General features: G+C 32.0%; 1 protein-coding gene across 1 annotated transcript in view; it reads left to right on the top strand.

The window, feature by feature from the left end:
* The window catches only part of LOC111619308 (GRAM domain-containing protein 1B-like), a 30,937-nt gene extending 22,861 nt beyond the window's left edge, over nt 1-8,076 (top strand). Inside the window, exons 6-11 of the mRNA XM_023361013.1 lie at nt 3,326-3,379; nt 5,801-5,959; nt 6,037-6,124; nt 6,281-6,397; nt 7,231-7,351; nt 7,893-8,076. Coding sequence (XP_023216781.1) covers nt 3,326-3,379; nt 5,801-5,959; nt 6,037-6,124; nt 6,281-6,397; nt 7,231-7,351; nt 7,893-7,979 — 626 coding nt within the window. The 3' untranslated portion in view covers nt 7,980-8,076. The remainder of the gene's footprint in view (nt 1-3,325; nt 3,380-5,800; nt 5,960-6,036; nt 6,125-6,280; nt 6,398-7,230; nt 7,352-7,892) is intronic.
* Nucleotides 8,077-13,462: the final 5,386 nt, after the last annotated feature.

Below are 13,462 nucleotides of genomic sequence, written 5' to 3'. Positions count from 1 at the left end.
ATGAAATGACTGTTACAGCTAATTAAAATGTGAATTAACGATATAAAGATAATATTTTATTTTTAAAAAGTTGAATAATTTCAAATGCATTTTTAATGGAGGTAAATTAAAACTTTAATTACTATTGTCATTAAAAAGTTATTACAAATTTTAAGTTATTATAAGCTGTGGAGAGGTTAAAAATATTTGTTGTAAATTTGAGGAACTGGTTTCTGCGTGGAAGAGTAGAGTATAGCTGTTGATTATTATTTATGATTTAATTGATAATATTTTTAGGTCATTAATGTTATATAAAAGCAGTTATAATTTTTAAAACAATTAAAAAAAAGATAGCTAAAGGTAGGATCGAATCTAGATTGTCCGCGTAGCAAGCGAGTTTGCTACAGACTCAGCCATTTCGCTGTGCTGCCATAGTGTAAAATCGACCAGTATATGAGCTGTGCTTAAAACTTTAAGAGCCCTTTTTCTCGGAATCTTCTGGCTAGTGCGCTTTACAATTCTTCTGGGTGGACACCCTTGAGGTATACTACTAACCTGCGAAGTCTCATTTCGAACTGAATTTCCGAGACCTTAAGGTCCCCTTGTAAGTTAATTTTTATAGGCAGTTAATTAAATTATAGCCTGAAAAATAATTATTTTAAATTGATTGATTAGTAAATTTTCTTAGAAATATGTTAATTTTTATATGCTTTTTCTTTGCTTTTACATCCTAAAATCTATTAAAAATAAATAATAACTTTTTACAAAAAAAAAGTGAAATGGACCCTTACTTTATGGTTGGTTCAGGATAAGATCCAATCATTATGTTATAAGCTTCTCATAATAAAATAAGGTTTACTCTACAGTAAATATTTATTTTATCATGAACTTGTGGATGACACATTTTTAGATGAAGCAATCATCATTATTGAATGAAAATATTTTGAACAACCTGCATTAATCATTTTAAAGATAAATCCTGAACTGCACACCGGGGTATATATAACAAAAAAGGGACTCACATAAACCTTTAACCAGTTCATAACCTTTGTGATTTTAAAGATATTTTGAGTTTAAAAATATATTTAAAAAGTAAACAAATAATCCTGATAGAATGAATTTATTATGTTTTAATATTTATTTACTTATTTAATATTTTATTGTATAAATTATTTTTTACAAAGGGAAATATATTTAACTCCCATATAATGTGCTCCCCTATAACACAAATTCACATAATGTAATGAAAAACTTGTGACTAGTACTCATACAAAATTCTAATTTTGTCATCCATAAGTGTGTGTTTTCTTCTTCAGCTTCTAGGCCCAGTCTTAAACTTGCGTAAAAATTGTTTGATAATGCTCTTTAACACAGAACATATCCCCACATTGTACAAGACTCTGCTGTAGTTTAGTATTGTGAGAAATATTTTAGCATTTGTATGTAGAACATATTGTCAAAAAATGAATATATTATTAGATTCATATTAAAAAATTTTCATAATACAATGGAGTTTTTCTGAAGTGGATTAATATTGTGTAAGGGGGTGTGTGTTACACTCATTGACCAAAAAGCTATATCATCAAGATGATATTGGAATCAAATGAAACTTTATTAGTTCAAATGGAGTGATGATTGTAATGATTACATCATACCAAGGTGCTGTAGTTTGTACAACAACCTTTTAAAGGAACTTTTAGTCCCTCGAAAGACTACCTCTTGCTCGAATATGTGTGGCAATACCATCAAGCATGGTGGCATTTGGACACCTTATGCTATTCTGTGACAGACTGGCCAGCAGATGTTGCAACTGCTGCTCTAGATCCATCACATTTATAGATGGCTGCAGCTGGCAGATCATCAAAGTGTGGAAACACAACAGAGACATTGTTGGAAAACTTTAGATGTGTTTAATTGAATATTATTTTGCTGAAAAACTGCTGTTTTCAGCTCTGCCATGAAAAACACAAGGTTACAATATTCCTTCAAAATATCACTGTGCCTTTGATGTCTTTTGTACCACTAGTAGGGGTGACCAACTGCCACACACAATGGCTTCCCAGATCAATATGCCAGCTAGGAGTAATGTGCCACTTAATAGTAAAGGCAGGATTCAAAGCATGACCAGTGATCGTCGACACTCCAAAATGGTGTTTATCTGTTCCGGTTTGTATCAATGCATGCTTCTCTGTCATGGTACCACTGCAAAGAAAGCTGACAATATTGGGTGATAATGGCAAGATGCATAGTGGCTGTCATGCATGCAAATTTACTTGCCATATTGGTATAAGATATGGGGTGACTTTTATGCAATGGTGGTGAGGCTTTCATCTGTCTCTCGATGGTGGACAAAGATACCATTGTGGCTCTTTCGACTTGTATCACAATTCTTTGTCAGCTCCTGGTGGACTGTTTAGGGAATCCAGAGCCTGGCTACCATTTATGTGCATCCTGTTATATTCACTTCCTCAATACTTCCTTATGATTAGGTGACAGAGTGCAGATGGTGGGCAATTCAGCAAAGCAGTTATCCTGTTTCTCTCAACACAGTGACATGGCTTTTTTCAAAATCCCTCATCTATACAATCAGAGACTATCAGAGTATCTGACAATCAAAGACTTCAGAGACAACAGGTACATTGAAAATTGTGGCAAAGTAAACCAGTAAACTTCTGCAAGCATTTCTACAGGCTCTTAGCAATTTTGAGACATTCTGGGGACATTAACTGATGTGCAATCAGACCACAATTATAATTATTTACATACCTGTTTGAGATGTAGCTCTTGGACAGTTCTGTCTGTGTAACTTTTAGTCAATGAGTTTGATATCAATAATAAGATATTTTCAGATTTGTTTCTTATGGAATTATAATAGAGTATAGAGATGAGTAAATATTTTGATTTAAATAGCAAAAGAATTACATATGAATATTTTTCTTATAACACTAAAATTCTAAGAGGAATTTTACAAATAAATATAATTTGCATTCATTTGTTGATCTTTATTAATTGATTGTAAAGGTAATGCCATAGACAATAAATACATATTACATATAATATTTTTATTAATGTTTTTTAAGTTAGAACATATAAAAAAGTGTTACATAGACATAATAAATTCATAATAGAAGGAAAATTTACTAAAATATTACGTATAAAAGTAAACAGTAATCTAAAAATACATGGTTTTAAAATATAATTAAAATTGTAAATTCAAGTAATAATAATAATAATCATAAAGCCTTAAAATAATAACAAAAAAGTCTTACATCATATAAAATTATACATTCCTTTTCTACAAATATTTTGTTTTTCTGTTTATTTATTCATTTATTTAATATTACAGCAGTGATAGAGAAAAATGCCATGCAGGGTGCAATAGACTTTTGTACTGATATAGGTACGACTTCTTTTTATTATTATTATTTATTTTAATATTTAAAATAAGCTAAATAAATTTAATTTATTTTTGAAAAAATTCTAAAATATTAAGTACATTCTTTTCAACTTTTGAATGTTAAAAGAATTTGAAGAAAAAAACAAATTTTATCATTTATCTACAGAAAAATGTGGATGAATAATACAAGGTTAAAATGCTGATTTATAAAATGCAGTAAAATAACCTTTACTGCATTTTCTGCAATAAAGATGTTAAATTTATCATTGATTAATTTTTGTATAGATATAAATTAAATGATATCCTTTCAATACTCAACTTTTATTTCCTTCTTAAAAGTTAATATACTGTGGTTGAGGAAACTGTCACTTTTGTGGAAGAAAATTATGAAAGATTTTAGTGTTATGCTTAAAGACCTTTAATATAATCAGTTTAATGTGTTCATAATTATTCAGAAATCATTAGTATACAGTCAAACCTCGGTTTACGAATGACTCACTTTTTGAACAGATTGGTTTGTGAATGCAATTTCAAACTTTTATTTGCCTCAGTTGTCATATTTGGTTGCCAAACAAGCTACTCAGCAAAAGCAACCACAGATTAGAGCAGGGGTGGCCAACAGTTTTTGCCCCCGGGCCGAATTGGAAAGAGAACTTTTTCCACGGGCCGAACCAGAGGCTGCCCTAGGAATATTTTGAGGTGGTGCAAGATCTCATTGTCGTGTCACCCTGTAGAGACTAAATTGTAGATAGAGATTACAGATACATTTTTCACATTATCATGCTTTATCAACATTCTACATTGTACTTACGAGATTTGTGATGGAGGTTTAACTCTAAACATGTGGTGAGTTGTTAAATTTTTTTTTAGGCATCAGAATTTTTCATCGAGCTATTTGGAGTTGAGTAGCTAATATTGAAAGATTGATCGCGGGCCACATAAATTCACTAGATGAGCCGTATGTTGGCCATGCCTGGATTAGAGAGACAGACATGTAAGGTCAACTCCCTATATATCCTATGATAAAGAAACTTGATGGCCCAATCAATCAGCGAAGGGACTGCTGATTTGGAAGTTAATGGTGTTGAGATCACCTGCGTCGTTAGATGTCACAACATGAATTGTCAACAACATTGCTAACTAAATTAGATATCAATACGTATGTGGGAAAGATACTATTTTTGTTTCTTGTTATGTGCCACAGTTAAATTTAAATCAAATTAATTAATAAAAACTACATTAATTGGCATTTACATAATATAAATGCATACAAGAATTTTTCTTTAAAAGTGCTTAAGTTAAATAACAAAAATGTGTTATATATAATATTACATTGCATTCTTGGTATTTTTAGCATAAAATACAGCTAAAAGGATTTTTTTTTAAATGGGCTTTATTTTGGTGTTCAGGAATGGTTTAATTCATTTTACATTGTTTATTATGGGAAAATTTGTTTTGTTTTAGAAAAACTTTTAGGAACAAATTATGATCAAAAACTGAGGTTTGACTGTACAGTGATACATCTGCTTTAGAATACATCAAATTCGGAATACGTCCTGTTTGGACGAAACAAATTTTGCTCGGTATACGACTAATTTCAATTATACGTGACATCTATGAACAAGTAGCACTATCGGTGTACTAGACCAGGCTAGACATTCGCGGTGCCACAGTTTATAACTTTGTTAAATTTTTTCTGATTTTAATTTGTAAGTAAAATTTTGTTATTTTTATTAATCATGAATTGCAAAAAGACAAATGAAAAGCAACAGAAAACTAAAAAAATGGCTAGAATCACAATGGAACTGAAAAAAGAGATTGTTGAGAAATATGAAGGTGGCATGCGTGTTTGAGATTTAACTGTTGCACACCGTATTCCGAGAACAACGATATTGACAATCTTGAAAAATAAAGACATTATTAAATCTGCTAACGTTGCGAAAAGGGTTAAATCAATTTCTAAACAGAGAACGAAGACATTAGATCATGTTGAGAAATTGCTTTTGTTTTGGATAACTGAAAAATAGTGTGCTAGAGACAGCATATCAGAAGCAATTATTTATGAGAAAGCTAAAAAGATACATGCTGATCTCATGAAAAATCAAGCAGGAACTAGCTAGGAAAGCGAGGTGTTTAAAGCCAGCCATTTTTTACATGAGAACGGATTAATCATTTTTACATTACTTCTCATGGGAAAGGTTGGTTTGGTATACATCCTATTTGGTATAAGTCCAAACACCTGGAACGGATTAAGGTCGTATACCGAGGTTCCACTGTATTATCAAAAAAAAAAATTATTTTTACTCCATTGATTTTTGAATAATCATCCCACATTTGTCTGACATTATATTATTCTATCTTTCAATGTACTGATGTAAAAGTTTTATATAGTTATAATTAAAGCAGATTTTTTTTCTTAATTAGAAAAAGCTTTAAAAGCAGAAGCCTCTAAAGTTACCAAAGAGAAAGATTATGAAAAAATACCAAAGCCAGTTAACAATCTAAGACAAAACATTAGCAAAAGAGCAGAAATTCTCCAACAGACGACACCCTCTTGTGAAAGTGAAAGCGAAACTTCTGCCAGTAAATTTGATTTACATTGTAATTCTTTTCTGTTTACAATTGGTATAAATGCAGTGATGCTATTTCTTTCTTCGTAGATATTCCTAGAACTTTGATTGCTGGCAATGACGAAGTAAAATTTTTAAATTTTTCCACGGAATTTATCATTAAGGCAATTTTAACAATGTAAGTAGAGCAATTGGAATCTGATAAATGGTATTTTATCATAAAAATAAAATAAAAATGGCTGGATAGAACTGTATTTAAAAAATAAGAAACTTATTCTATATATCCTTAACATTTACTAATTGCATTTTTAAAAACATAAAATATTTTTTTTAGATTGGCCGTATTATTATTGTTGAATATGGTTTTGATATTAAAATTAGGATCGCTGGAGGACTTGAGCATCAAATTGAATTCCTTTCCCGATGACCTAGTCGAATCTCCAGTAGAAAGGTAATTTAATCATACTGTTATGGAAGTTAAATATTTAGTACATTGTAAATAGGGAATTTCTGTAATATTGTAAGTTTAAATATTACCAATATCGTGGAATCGTATTGATTTGGAAAGTATTACGTTAACTTGCCATACTTTTGGATTGGGGTTTTTTTGTAACAATTTGGATAGTACGTATTCATTTGAACTTAAAATGTGAATCTGCAAAGTCTCTGTTACACTATCCTGTAAGACAGGTTGATTCTGATAGTTTAAGTGTGTTTTGAATCCATTTATCCTTAGTAAATGGAATACTTGTTATTGCTCCTGGAGAGTGAAAGTGGATCAGAGTACAATGTACTAGCTACATTCTCTCTTTTTATCCAGATGAATTAGAATGATGAATTTATCCACTGTGCAGATACAAATATATTTATATTTACTGATTGTATCTATTATTTAATTAGTGTTTGATGCTTTTACATTGTTTTGTAAGCATTAAGAATGTTATTTTTTAACAGTTAGCATAAAATGAATAGCTTTTATTTTTATTTCATTTTTGTCTTAATTATTGATAAAATTACCTCAATATGATAACTGACAATGTTTTGCAGAGAATTTATGATATATTATCTATAAATAAATATTTACATAGCATAGAATTCTATGCAATGTAATTTGCTTTGACAGTGTATGCTTGTTGCAAACACATTTTTAATGTTCATTTACATAATATTGTATTTTGTACTATCTTCTAACTACATTTAAATAGTTCAAATCTGAAAATTTTATCAATTTAATATAATAAATAGTAATGTCATTTCTGTTAATCGAAACAATTTTTCTGACAGGATACCAAATCTGTCTAGAGGAGAATTTATGAGAATTTTACGCAAGCAGGAAGTTCTTCATAGGACAGAAGTGTTAAAATGGCAAGATGCACTCAATGACGTGTTAAAGTTATTCCATATGGTAAGGAGACGATTTTGATTATTTTTTAATTAACACTTTGCATTCAAACATCTTGAAGACAGTAGACGACAAAAAGTATCATAAACAAAAATCATGACTCTACACTAGACAAGGCAGTTTGTCTGCAGTTTGCAAAGTCTAAGTCACTAGTCATTGTGCAACACAAGTAATCTGCAGGAGCTGAAGAATTGTGGCTGCCATGGGAGATGTGGCAATAGTGAGCGCAGGAAGAATTTGAATATTGGTTGAACATGCTTTGCAACACGAGATGTATGCATTGATAAATTGTTTGAGTGTCCAATTGAATATTCAAAAACTGTTCAATGTTTATCTGTTACAATTTAATGGGTATACATTGGATAGTTTTTGAATATTTAATGTACTGTACATTACAATATTCTCAGATAATAATTAATGTAATTACAATAATTTAAAATTGTAGCATTTTTTTGGAAGACTCTATACTTAATTTAGTTTATATTTAAAAAAGAATATTAATTTTGAATCATATCAAAATGTAAAATATTTTCTTCTCTTTTAGATGGAAGGTTCGTTATTAAATTTGAAGACCACAATAGAATCATACAGTAATTCTGAAGCCATCAAGACCATGGTCGACGAAAAGTAATCTTCCAAGTTTAACGTTTTGTTTTTTTTTTAAGCCTCTCAATAGATAGCCATTAAATTTATTAGGAGGCATCTCGTCTTTTTTAATTGCATTATTGAACAAATATAATGATTTATATCAAACATTGTTCCTGTCAATATTTTATTATATTTAAATAAATTCATTAGAATGATGACTATTTATTTATATATATCATATGTTCCTCCTAAATGTTTGATATAAAATTTTGTTTATCTTTATACTGTATATGAAAATTGTTAGAAGTCACAATGCCAAAAGCAAGCCGTACGTACTTTTGTTTAATTAAAGAAGTATTTTTGTAATTTTATAATCTTGGTAAAATAAAATGAAAAAAAGCCTTATTAAAAAAATGCTTGTTCTAGCATAAAACTGTATTATTTTATGAAGCAGTGAGAAGCTAGATTATATCTAAAACAGAAAATTGGTTAAATATTATGATTAAATAAAGTGAAATATTGATAAAAGCTGTTATTTTTGACATAAATTAAGAAACAATATCAGAGAAATTAATATGATTACTTACATTAAGAATTTACAACATTAATTAATGTTGCAAGTCACTTTTAATTTCAGGTAAAGGATCTTCATTTTGCTATATGGTGATACTGCAACAAATATGAAATTTTTACATTTATTCATATCAAGAAAGACAAAAATTTACTAGATATGGATTTTCTTCATGTGTTCAAACACACTAAATGTGGACTGATGCTGTCTTGGAAAAAACAGATGGCCATTCCAGATGAAAAATTAAGAATATAAAAGATTTATATATCAAGTCTTTTTTTTTATATCGTAGTGAATTTAATTATATGTAAGAACAACCTTTTTACATCATTTATCATACATCTAATATACATAAAATGGTTTTAAGAATAAAAATGTGTGTTGTAATTATTGTTTTAAAACGAATGAATTTGTCTGGTGTGGAACAGAAAACAAAGTATTTTGTAATACATGTTTTCATTCTAAACTTTCTCTTATGTATTACGGTATAAGAAAAGTACTGTATTTGCCTCGGATAATGAGAAACCTCGGTGATTGTTCGGTACATAACAGCCAAGAATACTTTCCTTATGAAGACTTACATCATTCTCAAACATGTGATAGTTAGACTAGTTATAGCACATTTCTCAGAAATTGTTCATTGTATGAGTGATATCGAAGCTTATACATTTTCAAACAGGATATCAAAGATTGTGTTATACTTACTCTTAAAAAATGCAACCACATATGTTTAATGCAACTTAAAAATAGAAGAAAATTGTTAGGAAATTTTTAAAAATTGGATATCATATTGCAAAGTTTCAAATATTTTTCTTGAAAGTATTAATTATTTACTTTAAAATATTAAAGATGTGAAAAGAGTTAAACCTTTCAACAAATATTATCTTACAGATAATTTAGTTTAAATTTCTAATTAAACATATTCCTTTTGAAGTATGTAGTAAAGAAGCAATTTGGCAATGACAATCTTCAAAAGAGAGATCTTAATAATTGGGCTGCAATTTGGAAAAAATTATAGACCTATAAATTCCCACTGTCTGATCTTCCTCAATCTTAAGAATGATGTTAGATCTGGTTCTCAACCTGTGGGTCGCGACCCCTTTGGGGTCGAACGACATTTTCACAGGGGTTGCCTAAGAACATCCGAAAACACACATTTCTGATGGTCTTAGGAACCGAGACATCGCTCCTTGGATTTCAACGTTTGGTATTAAATGAGTCACCAAAAGTCATTGGAACTCACTGTGTGATTCATCCGCAAATATTAGCGACGAGACGCTGCCACAAGACTTACAAGAAGTAATGAAAAGTGTCATAAGTTCTGTCAATTTTGTAAAGGCGAGCACTTTAAACAGTCAACTGTTTTCGCAATTGTGTAACGAGTTGGATGCGCCGAACAATGCTCTGCTATTTCACACTGAAGTCAGATGGTTGTCGCGAGGAAAAGTTTTAAAGCGTGTTTTTGAGCTTCGTGATTAACTCAAAACGGTTTTTAATCAAAAAGCAAGATCGCAGTTCGAAGCACTTTTCAGCGATAAAAGTGAACTGCAGAAAATAGCTTACTTGGTTGACATCTTTGTCATCTTGAACGAGTTAAATTTATCACTACAAGGACCAAATGCAATATGTCTCGATCTGTCTGATAATATCCGATCATTCCAAATGAAACTTCAGCCTTGGCAAAAAAAAAAATTGGATGAAAATAAAATTTACATGTTACCTACCTTATCTGCTTTCTTTGAGGAACGTGACATTGAATCAGACAAGGATTATGATGATAATTTGTAACAATGAAAATACATCCTAGATATCAGATATTTACATTACGATTCATAACAGTAGCAAAATTACAGTTATGAAGTAGCAACGAAAATAATTTTATCATTGAGGATCATCACAACACAAGGAACTGTATTAAAGGGTCGTGGCATTAACAAGGTTGAAAACCACTGTGTTAGGTAGATGAAAGTCGAGACGAGATATATAAAGATTAGAAGTAGTGATTCCGATTTACTGTTCCGTGCTGGGCTGGAAGTCACCTAATTTCAATGCAAAAATTTTCTTTAATATGAAGTTGGGTCTGACACTACCTGTGACTTTTGGCTCACGGGAACCTTCAAACCGCATGAACGGCCGCGTATGTAGGATTTTTAAGGAGTAAGGGATAAAGGAGACCCAGAAGTAAGACACTCAACTACTGAATTGATAATGTCCATCAGATACGGCCGGATGGCCTAGCGGTTAAGGTGGCAGCCTATCGTTCTGAGGGTCCCGGGATTGAATCCAAACGGGTCAAATAATCCCCAGGAATTTTTTGGGGGTGGTCCATTCGGATATGTCGGGTTCCGTCCCTCACCACCTGGCCACCCCATAATGGGCTTGCAAAAAACAGGTCCAAGTGTTGCGTTGCCATAACTTAACAAACAAACAAACTTTCTTGATTAATCGAGTCATAGATAGGTTCTCTATTAGATTCTAAAGTTATTCCTTTTTTTTCTATTTTCATCTATTCTAATGACTTTGCGTGTAGTATCTTTATTGTCAGGTCCCGCAGAAATCTATCATGTTCCCATCTGGAAGGATCATTTGATTTCTTGCCAGATCTAGAATTAAGCCTTTTCTCTAATTAAATCTCTTCCTAACAACCTCTTGCGTGGGTAGGCAATTCCCAAGCTTACTATGCAGCAGGGGAATGAAAATTGTAAAGTTCCAATCCCAACTGTTTGTTCCTCTATGCCGTATGTTCGAATAGAACCTAATCTTAGTTCAAGTAGTGGGAGGAAGTTCCTTTAGTTGCTATGGTCTCTCTATCAGTTATTCATTATTTATCAGTCACCATTCTATTGCACCCTCTTATTACGTTATTGACGTTAAACATTTGTAATTTCTGATGTTTTCTGTTGTCCGAAAGATCGGATTATCGGGTCTAAATTCTTTCCTTTCCAACGTTATTCTTCCATTTAAAATGGTGAATATGGTTTGAAATCGACGTTCTGTAACGAACTTCATAAAATAAAATGCACTTTCTAATTTAAATCTTTAATACAAAATTTGGTTTTAATATTGCAAAAGTCTTTAAACCCTGGTGTATAATTACAAACCCAAGGGGTGTAAAATGACAATCAGATATCCCCAGACAGTCACACAATGTAATAAAATGAGCAACTCAAATATTATACGTTCAATCACACTACAGATAAAATCTGCATTGGATCAATATTTGGATGTTTGAGGCATGATGAATTTTGCTTTCATTTAGACGAGGAAGACCGTTTGCCTCTCGTTATTCTAGCCAAAATTGACAATCCTCGCCAACAGTAACTAACTCCAGTAGCAGGAAATTAATTCATTGAATGGTTTTATTTTGCAATTGTTCACGTGCTTTCGCGTTAAATATAAACAGACTGATGAAGTTCACTGTGAATTTTAGGAGCACGAGTCTAAGAAGCATAACCTGCTATGGCCATTCTCCCAGCCAAGACAAGGCTCTATCTCCAAATAATTGAAAATTCAGCTGGGCCCTCGGTATGACAGTTTATTTCACTGTATGTATTGTTGCGGCCTCTATCTATTTCAGCATGTAAATCGTCATGTAATTAGTGTACTTATTGATTAAGTGTAGCAGCATCTACGCTTTCTGTATTTTTTTTTTTTTTGTAATTATTTGTTTATTATTTAATGAATACCTCGATACAGGGCGCTTCAGGGTCTCCCAACTTCACCATCTTTCCTTTCCTCCTTTAATTTTCCCCTTCACCTTCCCTAGTGCTTTCTCCTTCCACTTCTCATCCAGGTAATACCTTTGAGTAAGCCTGGATTTTCATCCCCTTTATGCTAAGTATAAGGTATGACAGTTTACATCGATAGAAGATTGTAATTAGCATATTCTAACGATTTTCCCAATATAGAGCGGAAAAAGTGCTCTGTAATAATTACACAGAAGTTTTGTTGATCGCAAAATATTCTTGAATGTGCAAATCAACGTAAATATTTGCATACTCTAACACACCGATATTCACGCATTCGCATAACATCGTTTCATCTTCTGCAAGTTTTTACTCCAGTGTAAACGACGAATGCTGATTGTAGGCTAGGGATGGGTTTTATAAAAAGTTGTAATGACGATTTTACTCGTTATTAGCATTTAAGTGTGACCTTCAGAGCCGGCCCTACTGTGAGGACCCGAACAGGGGTCGACTGAGAGGTCCGAATTATGGGTTCGATCGAAAATAAAGAGCTCCTTTTCAGACGATAAGGAAACGGATTAGGTGTCTCGATTGAACAATGAAATTGGTTTTTTCGGAAAATTAGTTAAACAATGGAAACGGAGAAATTCGAGGAAAACGCGACGAGAGAGAGGATCATATTCAGTCGCTATGNATATTTAAAATTTTGTAGTATTATATTTTATTTTTTCTATATAATGCAATAAATTGTTAAATCTATAGAAAAACTATAATAATTTCACAAAAGTCACTTTCTTAGGTCAATCAGCTTATGCGGCCTCTCTTATTGCTGCCTAATTTAAATGTGGCCTCTAATGGTAAAAAGGTTCCCCACCTCTGCTATATGTGTTTCTGGAGGGGGCGCCAATAAAGTGTCGTGCCCCGAGCGCCAGTTATGTTCGCTACGCTACTGACCAAGGGGGCGCCATAATAGGATCTCGCTCCATCGTAAAACTTGCCTCGGGCCGGCACTGGTGACCTTACACGGTTCCCTTTATCTCCCCATCTCCTCGACCTTTAAAATTTAATAGCATCGACCCCCCTAATAAACAAACCCCTCCAGAATTTCAGGAAATTTGGACAAAAAGCACCGGAGTTGTTGAGCTTCAAACAGGGTGAACAAAATCGTGATTGTTATCTGATATTTGTCGACAAGGCAATGCTGCAATGGAATGTGCTGTGCCAGACAGATACATATAGTGTAAATCAGTTTTTAAACTACGTTAATAT

Source organism: Centruroides sculpturatus, unplaced genomic scaffold, assembly GCF_000671375.1.
Source record: "Centruroides sculpturatus isolate CEXI.00-Female unplaced genomic scaffold, Cexi_2.0 scaffold46, whole genome shotgun sequence".
Taxonomy (NCBI): Eukaryota; Metazoa; Arthropoda; class Arachnida; order Scorpiones; family Buthidae; genus Centruroides; species Centruroides sculpturatus.
The sequence above is the reverse complement of the archived record's forward strand: the minus strand, read 5'-3'. Positions and strand labels throughout refer to the sequence as shown.